At 40.8% G+C, this 21,093-nt stretch overlaps 1 protein-coding gene across 4 annotated transcripts in view; it reads right to left on the bottom strand.

Annotated features, from left to right (window-relative positions):
- The window catches only part of esrrb (estrogen-related receptor beta), a 48,111-nt gene that overhangs the window by 14,708 nt on the left and 12,310 nt on the right, over window positions 1-21,093 (bottom strand). For 2 of the 4 annotated variants that reach the window (XM_077556793.1, XM_077556810.1), the window contains 3 exons: window positions 14,505-14,630; window positions 7,753-7,863; window positions 7,240-7,401 (listed from right to left, as the gene is read on the bottom strand). In XM_077556793.1, the coding sequence (XP_077412919.1) occupies window positions 7,240-7,401; window positions 7,753-7,863; window positions 14,505-14,630 (399 nt within the window). The remainder of the gene's footprint in view (window positions 1-7,239; window positions 7,402-7,752; window positions 7,864-14,504; window positions 14,631-21,093) is intronic. The other 2 variants (XM_077556800.1, XM_077556819.1) reach the window with 1 other exon arrangement.

Genomic DNA, 21,093 nt, shown 5'->3' with positions numbered 1-21,093 from the left:
GGTCACGTGTCTATTAGAGCGGAAGACACTATTTGAGGTAAAACAGTCATAAGTTGTGACTTTCAACTGTGAGATTTTATGGATGGACATATAAAAGATGCATGTGGTGTGATATTAAGATGAATATTTTCAATACAAATACAACTCAATTGAAAAATCATTCCAGCGCAATTCCTTGTTAGTATTCTAAAGGGCCAAACAAAGACTTTGTATCCATGCAGTTCAATTGTCATTATGACGGAAGTGTACCTGCTTATGTCTCTCAGAAAGAGCTCAACAAACCCCTCCCCCATCCCACCCGGGTGCTGGATCGTCCTGACTGTCTGCCCGTCTCTGATACGCCGCATCCCATCTCAATCTCCCCGTAGCTTCCCCACCTTGCAAGCAGATCTTTTCCTGTTCGGGTCTCAGCATGCACCCCGATTGCTCAATCTATCTTCATCTCCTGTGTTGAAGCCTACGTCAGAGGGTAAATTGAATATACTAAGAGCTGTCTGTTGATGTCTATATTTAATAAAGTGCACTGATGAGGTGCTGATTTATTGCTGGCCAGTATTCACACTCTATTACAAGGAGATTACGAAGCTTGAGTGGGATCAGGCTGGCAACTCAGTAAGTAGATTTCACCATTTAATGGCAAAGAGAAAACAAGAGCCTTGTGTGTGTGTGTGGGGGGGGTGTTTATTACGGTGGAGGGCGACCACGAGGCTAACGCGACAACTTATAGCAGGACGTCTCTTTTGTCTGCATGTTAACAACGGACATGCTAGACGCCTGTCAGTCAATTGAATAGCTGATGAGCTGACGGGTATTACAGGACAAAGTAAACAAAACTAAATCATGTGTATGTGCGTGTGTGTGTGTGTGTGTGCGTGCGTGCGTGCGAGCGTGTGTGTATTCATCAGTTCACCTAAAGCCCATTAAAAAAAATCCCATACTAATAATATAATATAATAATAAATTGCCAAATGCAGAAACATCAATGTAAGTTATCACGATGTAGTGGCTCTCGCTAACAGACAGAATTAAGTAACCGGAATTAGGTTAAAAAATTCTATATACGTAGACCATGTTTCTATAAATTTTGATATTTGGTTTTTATTTGAGGCAGATATTTTTTCCATTAAAATGTGATTTGTGATTTATGTGATTTATTAGAATTATGTGTAATTCTAACACAAACATGCAATTACAAATGAAAATAATTTTTTATTTTTTTTATTTTTTATAAAGGACTGCATCAGCCTGATGGGTCAATATACTGTATATTGTCTGGGTCAGAGCAAAAAATACATTTTTATTGTGCAGCGGCTGCAGTAGCGTGTCAATGTTTGTTTGGCCCTACAGCCTTTCCGAGAATTCCCAACTGAAAACACTCCTGCCACGGACGGCGGTCCGAGAGTCGGCAAACACTAAACAACAGGCCCCTCTCCTGTATATGTCGCATGCATAGCAGCTTTTACATATGAGCACATGACATTCCCAATGTGGGTGGGAAAGAATTCAGGGTGGAACGGCGGGTAGGGGGGGGGTCAGGGGTCGCACTCGCCTACCGTCACTCCTGAGGAAGGCAGCAATGTCAAAGTAGTAAACAGATTCTACTGCATGTAGCTGTCAATATACCAAAGTAGCTACATTAAACCTCTGGGACAAATTGAAATGCAGCTTTATGGGATGAAAATGGACAAGATGGCTGGACGGCGGTCTACTATGTATGTCAAAGGTTGTTAGCACCTATAGGAGCAAGTAGCCATCTGTCAGCAACCCCCCCCAAACACGGCTACTAATGACCCTGTCACCCTTAGGCAACAGCCGTGTTAGACTCTACTGCATGCTGCTATTTGGAGCAGTGACACTAGCGACGAGAATATCCACAGTGATTATTAGTTAATCAAATACACACTGTATGGTGACGCGCTACTTGACCGCATCGTGCTAAAATTGTGGGGCCTTTTGTGTTTTGTTGGTTGAAATGAGCCTTCCAAATGCATACTGACGTCAGTTTTTTTTTCTTTCTGTTAAGTAAAAGGTAATATATAAACTCATGATTAAGTTTTTTAAACCCTCCGTTCTACTCCTCATTACACATGCTTCATTCAACATAACAAAGCAAAAAAAAAAAAAAACATGGCGGAAAGTACCAGTTTTCATGAGTTTTAAATTGTTACATTTGGACTTTAATTATCGGCCTATCTGTCAGTGGTCAAATCAATGTGGTCTAGTTCATAATGAACTGTTAATCTTTTTAATTCCATTGCCTACGGCCTCAGAAATCTATCAGAATGCAATCACCCCCCCCACCTTTTTTTTTTTTTTTTTGTGGGTCCCGCAGCAGACTGCATCTCCCTGCAAACGCATGGTACGCTACCTCGGGGTTGCTTTGGTGCATGGAGAGTTAGAGCATGGAGTGGCAAAACCACTGAACCGTCTCTGATCAGGTTCAGCCATGTACAACTCAATTATGCTGCTATTTCATGGCCAGAGGACACCCACTGTGCTAATACAGACGCCACCAATGTGGCAGACAAAGCACTCAGCTACCGGTCTTCTTTATTTTGCCAATTTGTACGTAAAGAATGATAGATACACTTAGATAATACTTTTTAGATAATAGAAAAGAGAAACAAGCATTTTTTTTTTTTTAAAACAGACAAACATAATCCACTTAAGAGTCTATAATACTGCAGGTACTGCACATTGTTTAGCAGAAGACACTCTGGCTTACTGCCTTAGGTTTTGGGTTAAATGATCATTACCGCCGCATTTGGAATGACACAAATCCCATTAACATTATGCATCTTTGCAACGTGCACTATATGTGTTGGTATAATCTGATTATCACAACACTCTTTTAACACTGTCACATGAAATCCCAGTTAAAGTATCGATGCAATATAGTAATGATGCTTCTCTGGGTGTGAGGGGAAAAAATTGAACAAGGATTTGTTTTCTTTTTACTAAAGTAACAAGACTATGCAGTGTGGCCTCATCTCAGGAAACGATCTGTATTTTAAACTGGAGTCTAAATAGATAACGCACCTGCACACTCTAGAAACCAGCATATTGTTACCCTCTTAAAATAACGGTCCAAGCTACAGGTGTCAAACCCAAGGCACGAGGGCCAGATCCGGCCCGCTACATGATTTTATGTGGCCCGCCAAAGCTAATCGTGTGTGTCAATTTCCAATATCGTCGCTAAAATATGTACCCACATTTTAAATTGTCATCTGCAAAATAAATAAATAAATAAATAACATTGAGATATTGTCAGAATTTTTTGTTACCCCTTTTTGCAGTAACTTGAACAATAATTGAGCAAACTATTATCCTTGACTTCTGATTTTAAAACTAGTAATCTATCAATTTGCTGTGTATATGTAATAACATGTTGAGACAATTTAAAGGTGTAGTCCGAATGATTTGTTTTGGCCTGTTCTGGAGGAAAAGCTACTATAAGTGGCATAAGCAAATTTCGCTGTGCGAACCCAAGCTCCTGATTGGTGGACTGTTTCCACGGACGTGTTAGGAGTTTGATTCCGACAACAACAAAAAAACTTTCAAAAATATATAAGTTACTTTCATATACTGATAAAATGTCTTTACCCATCTCGAAATGGGAGACAGACTTGTCTATAGCACCGGAACCTGATTTTTGGATTCAAGTTTGTGAAAACGCATTTAAAATGACAAAACACACAAATTTACAACTTATCCAATAAAAAATTATTCACAGAACATACATTACTCAATATATGATGAAGAAAATGGGACTCTCAGACTCCGACATTTGTCTCCAATGTTTACAAAACACTACAGACACTTATGTTCATGCTTTATGGTTATGTACTCCGGTTATGTATTTCTGGACTAAAGTCTTAGAAAAACTTTCCGCTATTTTGGACTGTAGGATACCTTTATCTCCAAACTTGTATTTTTGCTAGGTGACCTAACAACAACTGACTTACCACATAAACAATTTCAATTTACACTTGTAGCCCTTACTATCGCTAAAAAAACAATTCTTGTTAACTGGAAAAATAAACAAACTCGACCAATGGTCTAACCTCCTCATAAATCACATTTTAATGGAAAAAATATCTACCTCAAATAAAAACCAAATATCAAAATTTATAGAAACATGGTCTACGTATATAGAATTTTTTAACCAAATTCTGGTTACTTAATTCTTCTGTCTGTTAGCGAGAGCCACTACATCGTGATAACTTACATTGATGTTTCTGCATTTGGCAATTTATTATTATATTATATTATTAGTATGGGATTTTTTTTAATGAGCTTTAGGTGAACTGATGAATACACACACGCTCGCACGCACGCACGCACACACACACACGCACATACACATACTCAACCACATACAAAAAAAAAATAATATATATATGTATATGTGTGTATATGTGTATATATGTATATATATTTAAAAAAAAAAGCATTTATTAAAAAATTTTTAATTTATTTGTTTTTTTTAAAAAAAGGAGAGCAATGATGATGTCAAATCGAATGAACAATACTGAGCTCTCCTGGAAGAAAAAAAAAAAAGGAGTTTGATTCCTGTGTCGTTGCTGCTATGTGAAAAACACATGTCCATTTTTTTCTTCCAATTTTACATTTTTGGGATGTCTGCATTCAGTTTCATCCCCAAAACATAAAAACGAAGAAAAAAAAAAGAAGACCAAAATGGACGTAAGTGTGTTTCGTATAACAGCGACAATATGCAAATTCGGCTGTGCGAATCACCGCTCCTGATTGGTGGACTGGTTTCACGCTCGTTCCTGGTTGGCTGCTGTCCTCTGCCTTCCTGTTTTAAATGTTGTATTTACAAACAGTAATGGAAAAACGTCGGATATGCAGCACCTTTAACATTTTGTTTCACCTTGATAACGGCCCTCTGAGGGAAGGTGTGATTACAAAGTGGCTCGCCACAAAAGCTAATATTTTGCTATCTCCTCAGGATGTTGACCACACCTCTGCTAAAATCTTCTACATCCTTAGTTAAACAGATCCTTAAATTCTACACCTGAAATAAAATGATTAACAAATATATTATGATCGAGTTTTATGAAAATGCTAAAAAAAAAAAAAACCTCTTGGAGGAATTTGAGGGATTGGACAGTGAGAGTGTGTGTTACCAGGTCAGCTGAGGTCCAGTCCTGAGTAAGCTTCTTGGTTAAACTCTCAGTCTGCTGAGCGTGCACGGTGTGCAAGGCGAGTTATCCAAACAGTTTAGATGCATAACGGGCCACGGCTGAGGCCAGGAGCATATCCATCGCTAATCTCCTTACTATTAGATCTGTACCTGATTAATACCCTACCTTCTGAGAAGTACTCGAAGATATTTTCAGCACAAAATGTGCCTGCCGTAGCTGACTTGGCTTTGATGGAAATAAATACATCGCAAATGAAATGGTATTTCTTCACCAGATTGGACATAATAGAACGATTTGTAGGAGAAAAGAGAGACAGTGTATGTGTCAGTGCTATGCGTGTTCAAGCTGTGCTACTAAGAAGAGGTTATGGAAGTGGCAGAGAGGCATACATTCCGTTTTTACCCCCCCTCGAACACTGCTCTGATGTTATAGAGTTATGGGGGGGGGTCAAGCTCAAGATCAAGGAGAATCTGCCTCGGTGGCAAAAAAAGAGCAGCTAAACAATGTGTTCTTTGTCAAAATCAGAGCAAAACTCTTGCAGGTAGCAAAATCTCTGCTGACGTGAGGTGCGCCGTGTCCTTAATTCAACAGACTCTTATAACCTAACACCTCGTCTATCAGAATGTCTATGGGCCAAGGAGGAAACACGATTATACCCATCAATAATTCAACGGGCGTGTGTGTGCTCGTGCTGAGTGTGCGTTCATGTGTGCATATGTGTGTGCGTGTCGGCACGTGATATGATGTGTTGTTTGAGTGGGCAAGACCTCGACTTTACTCTACATCTCCCTTGTGATTACAGCACGCATTGGCAGCAGGTCAGTGTGTTCCCCTCTCCATTCAGTGTCGGGGATTTTAGATGCACTCTATTGATTTGTTTCTTGCACAGCTATGTCCATTTCACACACCCTCCATGCCACACGCCCTGTGGCATTGTCAGCTTCTGTCATTAATTATCGGCACGAGTCTGTGTGCATGTTCAATTCGCGAAGCATAAAACAGGGGAGAGAAAGGAATGAGCAAAAAATGAGGCAGAGTAGTTAAATAGCAGTTATTAGGGATGGGCGAGTACCGATACCTGGCCTTAAAGTAGCACTAAGGAACTTTTCAACCTTAATCAAATATTTTCATAACTTTTCTGATGAAACATCGACTTAAAACTAGTTGAATGGTACCTTTGGCATGGCCTGAGGGTGTCTGTCATTTTTTACTGGCACTAAGCAACTTTGAGGAGGATGGTAGTAACACTGCCACACAAAAAAACTACAAATGTGCTGACTGCTTTATGGCATACGTCACTTCCCCCTTTGTTTACAAAGATTTTGAATGTCGACGCACAATTTGAAAAAAGAAAAAGGGAAGCCATCCGGATAAAAGGACAGTCAAGGATCAACATTGGCCCGGGTATCATTCGCTGGCGTGAGTTAAAAAAAATGACACAATGCATTGAGCTAGTCCTCATGGGAAATGTGGTCTTCCTTCAGGCATAACATTATCGCTTTTGTCCACAATGCGCCGCCATAATCAACGTAAACCGAAAGTTTCTTAGTGTTGATACAACTCAAGGTATTAGTACCAATATCAGTATCGGCCATCCTCTTGTGAACATTTTACACACAGGCACTAAAAATTTGAAAATTGACATTAATTTCATGTAATTTTAAGGAAAATGCTATGTTGGTATATCAATGAACTGCTATTGTTTTATGGGGGACATTTTATGTATCAAATATCCTCATAGTATTGGTACTTGGTATCGGTAATTACACAAGAATTGAGTACATATCGGTATGGGCCTGAAAAAAAGTTGCATCCAACATCCCTAGCAGAAAGAAAAGATCATACCTGTTTTTAAATTTAAAAATTGACATTAATTTCATGTTATTTTAAGGAAAATGCTATGTTGGTATATCAATGATCTGTTATTGTTTTATGGGGGACATTTTATGTATCAAATATACTCATAGTATTGGTACTTGGTATCGGTAATTACACAAGAATTGAGTACATATCGGTATGGGCCTGAAAAAAAGTTGCATCCAGCATCCCTAGCAGAAAGAAAAGATCATACCTGGGATGTGCTTGGCCCAGCCGATGATGACGACCAGCTCACGGTCAGCCAGGTCGCACAGCGTGGTAAGAGCCTTGATGTCGCTCTCCGGCATGGTGGGGTCAGGCATGGCGTAGATCTTCTCTGGCTCTGCCACCAAAAGGTGAGATACGATCTTTGTGACTGAGGGTAGAGGAGAAAAGGAGGGCAGGCAAAGCAAAAGAGATGTTAAATGTGCTATCAAAAAATCTCCATGAGCTGAAACAAATCCTTGTGATAGATTTTGTATGGAGTCAGTGAAGGTTTTAAATTCTATTTTGCTACAAAATAGATGTTTGTGTGCAAATATGGGGACACTGTTGTCCTTGAGCCACTTTTCTGACCAATAAACTCAGACTTGCCCAAACATAAGAAAGAGAGTAGTAATGCTATGTAGCCTCCATTTTTTCTTAACCATGACCTGATTGTTTGCCTGGCAGTGGAGGGGCGACGGAGATGGGAGACAATGGGCAAGTGACGGGGGGCAGTACTCACGAGGCTTTTTGGTAGGCGGGGGGAGCGCCAAACCCAGGTATGGGTTGTTTTCAGTGTCCAACCTCCTCTTGTACTTCTGTCTGCCCCCTCGAACTCGGTCCAGGCGAACCCCTATGGAGGACAAATAGCGAAAACCACAAAATAGAGACAATCAGTATCCGGTACATTTGCGGAAAAGTTTGGCAAAATATGAAAAAATGGTGTATGGTACGCTTATTTTCAAGTATGTAAACCACTACTGTGAGGGAATAATTGGGCTGGGTGCTTCTAAATGAACATAAAATGACGGCCTGGGGCTGTAAAAGTGAGCGCGTGTGTAAGCATGCATGTCAGCATGTGTGTGGATATGTCAGCGGAAAGGCTGTCTTCCCATATGTGGTCCATGCCTGGCTGGTCTACTGTGACACAGCTGAGCCCAGAGCAGGTCTAAACATATGAATATTTAACGCAGGGTCAATGATCTCACAGACTGGTCCTCTAATTATTTAGCTTTTGGGTGAGGCGGACTGCATACTAATTGGCTCTTTACTTGTTTGTGCATGAGTGAGAGCTGTGGTGTGTCTGTGTGTGTGTGCGGTCCTCAAGATCCGGCGAACGAGACGTGAGCGGCCGCCGAGTAAATACGCTGTCCCCGCCGCACACGGTGAACAAAACATCCGCTGTCATACTCCACATAGATAACTAGGTATTGCTTCCTCATAAAAGACCCTTATTTCACCCCTCTTTCAGAAGAGCAGCAACAGAGCCTTATCACCCCCAACCACACCTAGGGGTCCGGGTTCCGCACTGATACTGTAAATGTCAAGCCGGCCTCATCATAACATAAGTTATTTATTATCTCATTATTTGATAAGAATGTTTCTATTTGGATGTCTTTTCTGTTCTATTCATTTTCTCCATAGTTAAAATACTTAATCTACGCTGTTCTATTTATTTGATATGACCAGGCAGGTATTCACTTATACAATGCAAATGTATGCAAACCTTTATCCCGCATCCCCATATTTGTACCAGCCTGTCACTGCTTCCATCCAGCCTAAACATCCCTGATATCTTAATCCTGTCAAGGGGGAAAATCCCTTCAATTTACCTCGTCTGCATAAAGCAACCTCCACACAAATTTAATACGAAAGGGTGGATGAGAAGAGGCTCAATGAAATGCACGTGGCGGGGGGGGGGGGAGTTAATTTGTCAGCCCGCGACGTCCTCCGAGCGAACAACACCACGGGCCAGAGCACTTCCTTGATGATTTCATCACTTTATAACAGGGAGGACAGTGTCAAACCTGGGCATTGTGTGGCCACTGCAAATGAGCCTAATACAATTTGCCCATCAGCAAATGCTCTCGGAGAGGATGAGTTTGGATGCGTCCCATGCGCGGCGATTGGCGGTCACACCGTGTATGCACGAAATGGAACATCACATGATGTAAAACAGAAGTGCCATTTACCAAAAAGGGATTCGAGGGTGGATTTATGCAAAACACATTCTTGATTTTCTGCACTTATCTTATATTGCCACGGCCGACAGCCACCCCGCCCACGCGGGGTCGTAAAGTGTAATATCATCTAACTGTAAAATAGAGATTTCTTCCACTTATATAAATTATTTGATTCCCTAGAAACACAAATCTGATTAGGATTGTCTTTCAATTTCCTGACACTGACAACCCACTAACCTAATTACCCCCAATTCCCAACAGAGACTCATCCTTCCCAGCAAGACAAACGAAATAATCTGATGGCAAGTATACCTGCACTTTACATGCGCACTCACTGACAGCGTTCTTTCAACATCACTCAAGTCAAGAAACACTGCAGATTTTTTGGAAGCATTTAATCTCTTGACTGTGTCCTTGGAATCATTAAAAAAAAAAAATAATAAATCACTCCACTTGCCGCTGTTTATTACAGCCGACGCCGCAGCCATGGAAAATTCCTGTCACGGTCCAATGTGATGTCACCACTTTCTACAGTTTCTTGCGGCTCACCCGATGAACTCGAGCGCTGCCAGGTGGCTGCCCTCCCGTTCTCTATGATCCTTTTCGACCAGTCGAGTCATGTGGCTGCGGTGTAACGCCAGCATTTGAAGTTAGGCGGGTGCCTCTTTTAATTAGGACAGCCCTGGTCATAATTAACAGATGCTGACAGGAATTAAAACTTGGCACCATCCAGCCTCATTTTTACTGTCCAAGAGGGTCAGAGGCGGGCCCCGGAGAGGAGAAGGGCCGTTAAAAATGGCGGGACCGGATTCACTCCCACTGCCAGCCACTATGGACAGGACATTATAGGGCCTTTGTGAGCGTCATATGTCCCCTCGGTGGCCCTCAGCTGTAAGTGGTCTGAGCTCTCTCCATAGTAAACAGTAGGTGTGTTATAAATGTGCGAAGAGATTTAACTGCCACCTCATCTAAAGTCATCTCACTCTTTTATGGCCCGTCACACAGCGCGGCGGGGCTAGCAGAGGTAGAGTGCGGGTATCATCTCTTCAAAGCGGGGTGCTGGGGGGGGAGAGGGCTTTTGGCCAAGGCGGCTGGCATTTGTGCACGGATTAGCACATGCCTAAGGGTGGGGGCTGGGGCCAGCTGACCTGCGGCTCCTCTTTCTCTCCAAAAACAATAATAATCCCCTTCCAAGCGCACTCCTACAAAAGAGCCTGTCTTCACTCACTTTGTGCGGACGGCCATGATAGGGGCCCTTATTTTGAGTCGCTCACCTGTTCTGTGTCTCTCTCCCTGGGGAAAGTGTCAGGATGTCTGGGATGGTTGGCAATGCCAAGGGGGGCTTAGGCAGACGCTATTTTCGCTGGGAAAATCAGAAGGCCACATGGCAAGGCATGGTGAAACCTCGCCTTTCAAGGAAGCCGCCCCTGCTAAACTGCCGTCAGCACTATTTCCAAGGGCCCGCCATGCCGGTGTTGCATGCTCGCCCGAGTGTTGCCGCATTTTTAATCACGCGCCGCGATGAGAGAAGGAAGCACACTGACCCTTCCACATATTGAGACCCGAGGGGCTGCCGCACTGACACCCTTGTCACGTAGTCCATTTACAGGTTAGCTCGACGTTCCCGGGCGAGATGACCCATCCTTGCCCCTACCGCTGACTGAAATTACTGAATGGTACTTAAATTACACATTATATTCATACAACAGCAGTAAAACTGAGTTATTGCGCATTAATAAGTCATTGCATTATTAACTAAAAATTGCTAAATTAGTGTTACTGCTGCTCATATTTTTTATTTACGCCGCTGATGAAGTACTCAACTACACTCAGTTATGTCAAGTGCATTAAACATTTGAACGCATAAATCTAGGTCAACGTTCTATCAATTAGGGACAACAATGTTATTTTATGTACTTTTTATGACTCGCAGTCCACGTTTAAGTATATATAAGATTTTAGTGGTGACATTTCTGCCTCTCATTAGCAACCTTGTCAACCATTTCCTTTGACACACACATGTCCGTTTTATTCATTTTTTTATGTTTACGTTTTTGGGATGAAACTGAATGCAGACATCCCATAAACGTTTTTATTTTTTATTTTTATTTTTTTTAAAGGACATAAGTGTTTTTCACATAGCAGCGACGATATGTTTCTTGGTTGTTCTATGGCTATTTTATATGTAATTGTACACTAGAGCAGTGGTCCCCAACCTTTTCTGTACCACGGACCGGTTTAATGTCTGACAATATTTTCACGGACTAATCTAAAGGTTTAGCTGATAAAGACAAAATAAAATGACAAGAAAAAAAATGTGGTATTTTCTCTATAATAATAATGAACGGAAATCTACTGTGTAATCATGTGCAACTTTATTAACGGCGTCCGTAACGTCGCACCAACAACAGAGTTGTCAAGTGAGACGGATGTAACAGACAGAATCCGGCCACTTTTCAAAATAAAACATCATTTTCGAAAAAAATCAAAATAATGCAATTTTTTTTCTTTCGGTACCAAATGACCCACGGCCCGGTACCAAATGACCCACGCGGCCCAGTGGTTGGGGACCACTGCACTAGAGTGCTAATATGATGATGGAAGTGTGGTTAAAATAAAACGACAGACCGACGACTACATTTTGGTTCGGTTTGAAAAAATAACGGATGATGACGGAAGGGTGCCCAGGATGCTGACGAATGACGGAACAGCAACATTTTGTAAATTGCCCACATCTGTTTTTTGCCATGGTATCGTTTCCGTATCAGTATCGAGCTACTTTATACAGGCATACTATCGAATCGTGGGTATCGTGACAACAATACGACCTAGTATGTATTGGCATTCGTGTGTGTGTGTGAGTAAGCGAGAGGGAGAGGAAGTCGGTGCAAAGAGCAACTGTCACTGAGCGATGTCAATGTAATCTCTCAATAGTATCTTGTCTTCTCCCTTGCTCTAAGCTCTGACCCGTTTTCATTGATCAGAGGAAAAACCTGTTGCCTCTGACATTTGATTCTTCTATTGATCACTTCCTCCTTTATACAGTGAGGGTGAAAGTACAGCGACTCAACGCAGGCTCTGAGCCGTTCTCCTGAAATCAAATTGCTGAAAGGCATTTTCCTTTCTACCATGTGCAGACAGGAGACAAAAATGGAACTAAGTAGGAGTACTGTTACTTTAAATTGATATTAAGTAAAAAGCAGTCATCATAATAAGTGGGAAAAAAACTACACGAGTAGTGAATAACTGGTGAGTAACTTCTGATTTATTTATTTTAAATCTGAGTATGAATATCAAATAGACAAAAATGGGAATAGGGATTTAGAAATGTAGATATTGCCCAACAATATCCCTTTAACTAAAATAATACGTCTTAGCGAGGTACTTGTAGGCTGAAATGTGAGCATTTTTAGTCAGACATGGATGACAACGCTCGCTGTAGCTGTTCTTTTTCCTACTCTGGTCAATATTGGTTCAATGTGAGGCCAAGGCTGCGGAAAGGAGAACCCTAACCCTAACCTTTCTCTACCAAAAAAAAAACAAATACAAAGTACAATACATCCAAAAATGTACTTTCATCAATGTAATATATTTCTGTGTGCGGCACAATGTGATCCGGACTACCTTAAGCTAGGAAACAAACTGGACCTATTAGCAGTTGTGAGAACAACTTAAATTTGATCTGATGTCACTATTTTAATTGTTTTTTTTTTGTGTTTCTTCCTTAGACGGTCACGGGGCAGTGCGGCACCTTTGTTAGAGCAGTAAAGTTATAATTAGGTGATTTTCCATTGGCACACAATGTGACCTTTCTGCCGTAATGAAAGTAAGTGGCAACCACAGTCACATGAGTGGTAGCCATTTCCAACACTCGGGCCCGAGCGCGGCGTTGAGCTGAAGGCTTCGTTGAGCTTACGGTGGCCACCGACCACGTGTCTCTATTTCCATTTGGTTTCTGTGACACTTAAGTGAAAGCAAGCCTTATGTATGTAAAAATTCGACGTGACATCTTTTTGGCTAGCCATGAAAATGATGTCAAGCTTTTCATCGAAGCAATAAGAGCCGTGCACAACGCAGTATGATGACATCATTCTTATTTTGTAGGATTGTGCTAAATGCATGGAAGTTTGCGGTACAACCTCGCGCTCAGCCAAAGTCTGCATATTTGAGTTTTACACTCTTTTTACTCTGACCTGACACTGGTCATTCATCTCCAGCCATGACTACATATTTTTGTAGTCTCGTACACTCCACGATGATATATCGGCATACATTTTTCATCAGATAGTAATGCGATTACTCTGTCTTTCTGGCACTAAGGCTTTATCTGGCCGCATGCAGTCCGGGGGATTCGGTTTCTGTGCAGAGATCCATATAGGTTACGACTCTGGCTTCAGGTGGCGGCTGGATATATATGCATCTATAAATCCCTCTCTTCGGTGAATAATGGGAGGAATAATGTCAGAATATATACAGTGCGAGTTTGCCAGAGAACGTAAAAGTGGGCAATTTTATGCAAAATTGTATCTGTTAAGGCCTCTGTTAGACTATTTAAGCTACGGAATAACCATGAGGGACAATCTTTCTTTAAAAAGGGCCTCCTAAACTATTTACTCTTTGACATTTCAGAAAAACAAATAACAAAAACATCTAACTACATTTTTAACCATTTTCCCACAGGATAATTAAATAATCATACCACATTGACACTTTTATCCAAAGCTATCCATTAATGTATCATTATATACTTTATATGAATTGTTTTTGTTTTCTTTTCTTTGAGGAGCAGCCAAGCAATAAGAAACAGAGACACAGAAATAGCACGTCCACCTGCCTCTCCGGCAGAATGCCTCAATTTGGAGTCTCAAGGGGATGCTAGAGGTTAGGCAGAGGGAAAAACCCAGCAGGACCCTTCCATCCAAAACATGTTTAATTGTCAGGGAATTCTCAGGTGGCATCCACAGGAAGAGACCTGAGATGTTCAGAAAACGTTGAGGGGATCAATATTGCCAGGGAGAGCTGACACTGTGCCGAGCGAGTGCATTTTACAGATGGAATACTGTTACATTTCTTTTACTCAGTTGCTGAAATGACCCTATTCAGCATATTTTTTTGTCCGTTATTTACTGCTGTGTAGATGTAGCAAGGAAGCCGCCGTCCGGGCCACCCGGTGGTTTGTATTTGTGGCTAGAAAATTATTCCTGAGCCTGCTTTCCCATCATCACTTTAATCAATGACTGTTGCATGTACGTCATATTTTCACAGTTTTTAAATGTATGGGTGCGATAGGAGAAAAAAAAAATGCTCTTACTCTTCTTACCTTCTTTCAGCATCCCCACTTTGAGGCATTTCATGAAGCGACAAGCCTGACATGATTTGCGTCTCCGTTTTGTGATCTCACACTCATTTGTGGCGGGACAGCTGTATTCAATGTTGCCTAAGAAAAGAAATAAAAGAGATGAATTATAACCAAGTGACACCGGATTGTGAATGAAGCATAAAAGGCATTGTTGTTTGATAAATGCAAGACATACTTCCTGCATTTTCAGATCATTTTAAGTACTGAAAAATAAGGAATCTTAAAAAAAATAAAATAATCAACTCATACCTGAGTGGCAAAGAGAGATAAATGCAACGCTGACCCAACACTAAATTGGCTTTGTTAATTCTGCGCATAGCCCCGACAGGCCCCAGGTGCAGGCCCTCCCCTCCCTGTGCTCAGTGGGACCCGCCACTGCTTCAATAGCAGGCTAGAAGAACCAAACATGCTGCTCCTGACCAATTTACATAATACTCCGTAAGAGCCAAACCTATTCTTACCACAATTGCTGATTTATATACTGGACAGGCTAGAGGTCTTATACATTATTCAATTCCAGCATATGATTTGAGGATGAAAAAGAGTTTCATTGCAGTTGTGCTCAGCTCTAACATGGCCAGCAGGACATCCCTTTGCCGCTGTCTGATTCCCTATATTTTACTGAATTCAAGGATTTTCAATAAAGGGTTTCAGTCCCCTTGTTCAGTTCAAAAAACTTTTGACATTGCCCACGCAACTTTTCCGTGAAGTTTTATTGTCTCTAGCAAATTCTGTAACTACCAAAATAGCGTGGATTTACAGTTTTCTCGTATTCACTTTGATAACGTTATCATTTGTAAAGGATGATTTTATGAAAATGTAATATATGTACTACAGTGAATGTTTAACATTTAATGCCCACATGCGCGCACACACACACTCGCACACACACACACACTCCAGGCAGCACTGCCCCTCACTTTCCATACAGAGAACCCGCAAGCTGTGTAATATTCCACCGACGTCCCTCCACAGGCCCTCCAACACCCTTTGACAACTTATGCAATTATGTTAACATTATTGGACAGATCAAGTCGGGGGTCCCAAGATGTTATAAATAATTAGAAATTCCTCCTTATATCTGGGTTAGAAATCATTATGCTAATTCTACTCATCTCTTTGGGATTGGGGGTAAATAAAAGGTGTGAGGCAAGCGGCTGATGAGCTCTGATTGTCTTTCCTCACTCTGTTTTCTCTGTTGTCATAGCAGAACCAGACCATAATCATCCTTTTCATTTCCACACAAGCCTGGAGGAGGCAATCAGTGCTGCCCAGTGCAGGAACCTTTTTTTTTTTTTTTGTATGTCTATCATAAATAATGAGATTATTTGTCATTTCTATTGATGTATAATGTCTGCTGCTGGAGCATTAAAACACTTAATACCCAGAATTGTTTAGTTTAAAATGAATAGGTATTTATGTATTGAAATGACAAATTTGAATAAACACAACTGGAAGGATGCAGTTATTGGTAACAAATTTAGAAAGCTGATTCCATGATTGTGTTTATTTGGCAGCTAATGTAGCCAAGACCATCTATTTTCATATTCATTTCATGTTATCATCACGGAAATGCAGCCAATTGACCCCGTACGTCCCTGAGGACATTTTAGTGTTCTTATTTTTTTTCTTTTCTCCTACCCGCTTTCCTTTTGTCAGGTTTTGAGTGAACACGTGCACAAACTGCACCTGGTGGTTTACTAAGAGCCACAGTGCTTTGATATCACACACTCGAGAAACAAACACAAGCATGCGCTCTCGCACACTTGTGCCACAGCGTACACATGTTCTGTCAAGCTCTATTTGCATCTGATATTCTGTCAAAGGGGATCAATGATGGAGTCAGGCAGGAAGTCATTTGTCATCTCTACTTCTCCTTGGCTTGTATACACATGGTACATACAGGATAGTCTAAGAATTAGAACCCTTTGGAACACATTTTAGCAAGGTAGAAGGACGATTTTGTGGAGTGGATTGTTGATTAATCCTGTCTATAAATGATTGAGGAATAAATAGAATACAACATTTGGCTTCAACCACAGTGGCTGTTATTCAGTCTCAACTAGTTTGCATTCCAAAGAAGCACAACATGTCAAGTCAGCCAAGGCACACTACACGACAAGCAACATGGCTGAATGACTGAAATGGATCGTAGCGAAACAGTTGCCGACTTCGCCCCACACCGAGCCATTGAACACCGCACATCTATTGACGCAGTGTGACGGAAAAACTGCAATCCTGTATCAGGTTTTAAAATATATACTGAATTAAAAAAAATTTTTTATGAACCACAAAAACATGGTGCGATTATGTATATTAACCCTGGAGAACCCAAGAACCCTTTTCTTCTTTGGAAAATTATGAATTATACATTAAATGACTGCTATAAGTTCACTGAACACCAAAATATATGTTTTTTCAATGTTTTTTTCAATTTATTCCATAATTTAGGATTAGGGCGAAATTTGACCCTTTGGGATTTAGGGGTATCATTTCGAAAAATCTGAATAACAAAAACTGTCAGTAAACTATTTAGAATTTAAGAAAATAATCAATCAAATACACAGCTACATTGACCAATATAATTTTTTTGTTTTATTTGTTGCATTTTAGCCATCTTGTCACCACCACTCTGGCTCATGTAAGTGCAATATTCATCCACTAGATGGCCCCATGCAGGGGTCAGAAGTGGCACTCTGGACTTTTGAAGTTAAATTTGTAAAAAAAAATAATAAAAAAATTGTTATTTGAGTAGCATAATTTATAGGGGCCAAATTTGACCCCATGGGTTCTCCAGGGTTAAAAAAAAAAGCAGATTGCCACAAAAATGGGAAACAGTGACAATAAAGGAGAGTTGCTTGGCTTTTGATTAGAACTTTTTTTTTTTTCTTGGTGAGAGATCATGTTCATTTTTGATTAACTGTGACGTCTGTGATTTTGTAACACCATTCACAGGTGACGTTCAATTTCAGTCACAGCAGAACGAGCGACCGACGGTCAGCCGCTCATTAAAATTAGCTGCCGAACCCTGCACACTGCGCGACAGTTCAGCCACGTTGCTTGGTCTGGTCAGTAACCTACAACAGTGACTACGTTTACATGCCGGCAATAACCCTTGCCAATATTCGGGTTTCAGTCCTGGCACACGTGATAGGACATATTTGAACTTCACCAATAGAAATAAAGCATTCTGGCAATTGTTTGCTCAAAGACCAAGCTCATGTTTATCTGTCTTTGAAGGGGTTATGGTTTGGTTACAAATAAGATTGCAAAGTGAAGGGAGAAGAAAAACATTTCCCTTTTTCCTTCTCTTGATAAGTATCTCTCAATCTATTTTATGGCTTTTCAGGACCCATGCCAGGACACAGAGGGGAAAGTCAGGTCTTGTAAGTAAATTACAGTAAAATGGTAGGTATTTCTCATCAAAATCTAAACGGACTTTTACAGGCTTACTGTCAAGGTCTATTACTTCATATAAAAGAGGGCCATTGAGTTCAGTTAGTTTTCAACCAGTTTTACACTTGGCATCAAAATGGGAACGAAAACATGGTTCAAAAGGTGATTTATGTTTTGGATTGGTAAGGCACGTGAGGTGCGGTGATGGGCGTGTGATTAGAAGAGCCCAGAGAACAGATGTAGTTCTGCGATGGATGGGGATTCTTCAGGTTGACATTAATTTCAGTCTGGCCTTGACAAATGTAACTTTATCAATGTGTGAGCTCAAGGGGCTTATTTAGGTGGTGACAGAAGATGGATGTTGAACAGGTAACGTGACATAATACAATAATCAATGTTTGCATAGATAATGATCAGGTTAGATTGACAATAGTGCAGATTTAATTGATCATGTGACTTATGTAGCCCCCGCCCCCCCAAAAAAAAAAAAAACTTCGTACTCGCCTAGACCACAACCACAATAAAAAAAATATTGTTAAATAAATATCTCTTTGAAAGTCCCTCTTCAAATGATTAAAAAAAATGACTTTTGTATTGTTCAGGTGTGTTTGTTGTTTGCATCTTGTCAACCAAATACATTCTGAAGATTTTGGAATAGGAAGTCAGCACAAGGTGAGTCCAAGGTGAAAAAAAAAAACATCCGGGGGGGGGGGGGGGTTACCACCAATCTAGCATGCTATTTGTGCTATAGGACAAGTCAATAAGGGGCTAGAAAGGACGGGGTCTTTGTTTTCTTCTCATTAGCAAGGACCGTCTCACACTCCAACCTCGACTGCCTCGTTATTCCGTTAATTAATCAGTTCTCATCAACCTCACCCGCTCGTTCTTTCAAATGCTCTACATCCTGCCATTTACTGTTTCCATGTTCCTCCACCTAACTGCATGTGTTTCTATTATCAATTTGGTGGGCTTTCACCGCCCCCCAAAAAGTCCCTGTATTCTCTGCCCGGGACCCCTGTCTGATTATTATGCCATTAAGCCTCCCCTCCTCTCATGTGAAAGAGCAGCAGAGTCCCTCTTCAATCTAAAGAAGTCCAGGGTTTTCTTCCCCTCCTTTCCCTGAAATTACCCGGCGACGCGTGCCTGAGTTTCTAATTGGCATGCCCGTCCCTGGAGACGGCCCCCTCCCTTCTTCCTAATGAAAAGCCTCGGCCTTAATTACACTTTCCAAACGCTGATTGTTATTGACAAAACTCCTGTGGCTCGGACAAACGACGGCAGATTAGCTCCATTACAGGCAGCCCTCCAAGAAAGGAAAGAGAGGGATTTCAAATCGACAATGCAAAGTGGGGGGGGCTCGGGCGGAGGGGAGGGTCGGAGCTTTCAATTTCTTTCTCCATGTACCTTCCTCTTAATTGTTTAGGCCCGTGCTTCACTTAAGACATCTCCTTCTTCTCTGATGCCTCTTTTCTGTTCCATTGTGTTACTTTAAGCGAGGGGACAAAAGCTCAGCTATGTTACTTGGGAGAAAATGTTCATCTTTTGTCAATAGACAGGATTGCTGATGGCAGCAATAGTAAACATGCGGATTTGGCTTAATGCTTTTGTTTGCCTGAAAAAGGTACATAGACTGTCTAAAGCTGATAGGGATGCGAGGTCTAAAATCAACACCTCCCATCAAGACAGGCAGCGTATTCATAATGCATTGTGTTCTATGTGGGTGAACATTTGGGAGGAATAGGTACCATATGTCACATTTATTTACCTCAAACAAGAATATTCTTCAATTTCCACTTGACTTTACTCTAAAATGCCATGAACAACACTCTTTTTTTTGTTGTTGTTGGGAAAAAAAAACGATCCCAAATTGTTGTGTAATATACAGGGGGCTTAATAAGAAATGTTCACATTGTTTTAAAGATGTTTACCAATAACTAGGCAGTATCCTACGTCGTGGTTGTAAATAAATAAATAGAATCACTGATTTACAGCGCATTTCATGCACAACGTAACTCACATGCTATAATTACAAAATTCAAAAGCAGCTAGTGTCAAATAGATTTAAAAACAAAATCAAAAAATACAAAATTGCTTACTAAAATTACTAAGAGCGTGCACAAACAAGCTTTTGTAAGACTTTGAAAGACCCTAATCATAGGTGTGAGGAAATGAGTAAGTATGGGCAAGTACCGAGCCGATACTCGCAACAGGTGGTTTTACGATCAGGAACGAAAAATGAGAAGAATAGAAAATTACCATTAATTTCATGCAATTAAAATACAGTACTATATCGAGCTATATAGGTCTTTCTTTAATTGTATGCATCAAGTACTAGTGGCATCAGTACAAGAGTTGAGTACTCGTACTGGGATCAGTCTGGAAAAAAAAAAAGTGATATCGAACATCCCTAGAAAAGAGCATAGATTTAACCTTAATAAAACAATTTATTAGTATGTTTTGAATCTTTATTAATTCTCATTATTCACTCTGATAATAAAGAAAATCGGACCTCATTATATAAAAGTAGAGAGAGAAAAAAAGTACCTTTAAGGGTGATTTTGGGGAGACGTATTTTACCCTATTCATGGGATTTTACGGTAATCGTGATATTTTATCCAGTTTTCTACTGCATGTGTTCATCTATTTTCTTAAAGCTGGATTTAGACGATCAACAATATGTTTTTGTGATTAATCCGGAACACAGCAAACACTTTCACAATTGGGGGGGGGGGGGGTCTTTCGTTGCCTCTCTAATGAGAATCTGCGATACATCACACATTGTAGATAGCCAGTTGGTCATACCCTGGTCCCTTGACGCACCACACGCACACACATGCGCACACAGGGCAGGAATAATAAAGCGCATTCTGAGAAGCATCTGGACAAACAGATCCCATACAACGGCAAATCTGACCCACACAGTGAAGGTGTCATGATTGCCCATAATACACTATCATTCGTGGGACTAGGCTGCCATCTTAATACCTATCCTAATCTATGTGTATGGCTGTCTTTTATTATAATGTGTTAGCAAGACGAGACAGTGACTCCAAACCCAGTACCTTAAAGACTGGACTAGGAACCAAATGATCACTTTTAAAAATGTAAATGCCATCATCTTGCTTAGAGTAAAGATGCTAGTCAG

This window comes from Vanacampus margaritifer, chromosome 1 (genome assembly GCF_051991255.1).
Source record: "Vanacampus margaritifer isolate UIUO_Vmar chromosome 1, RoL_Vmar_1.0, whole genome shotgun sequence".
NCBI lineage: Eukaryota > Metazoa > Chordata > Actinopteri > Syngnathiformes > Syngnathidae > Vanacampus > Vanacampus margaritifer.
Note: the sequence above shows the minus strand (reverse complement) of the source record. Positions and strands in the feature narration are given on the sequence as shown.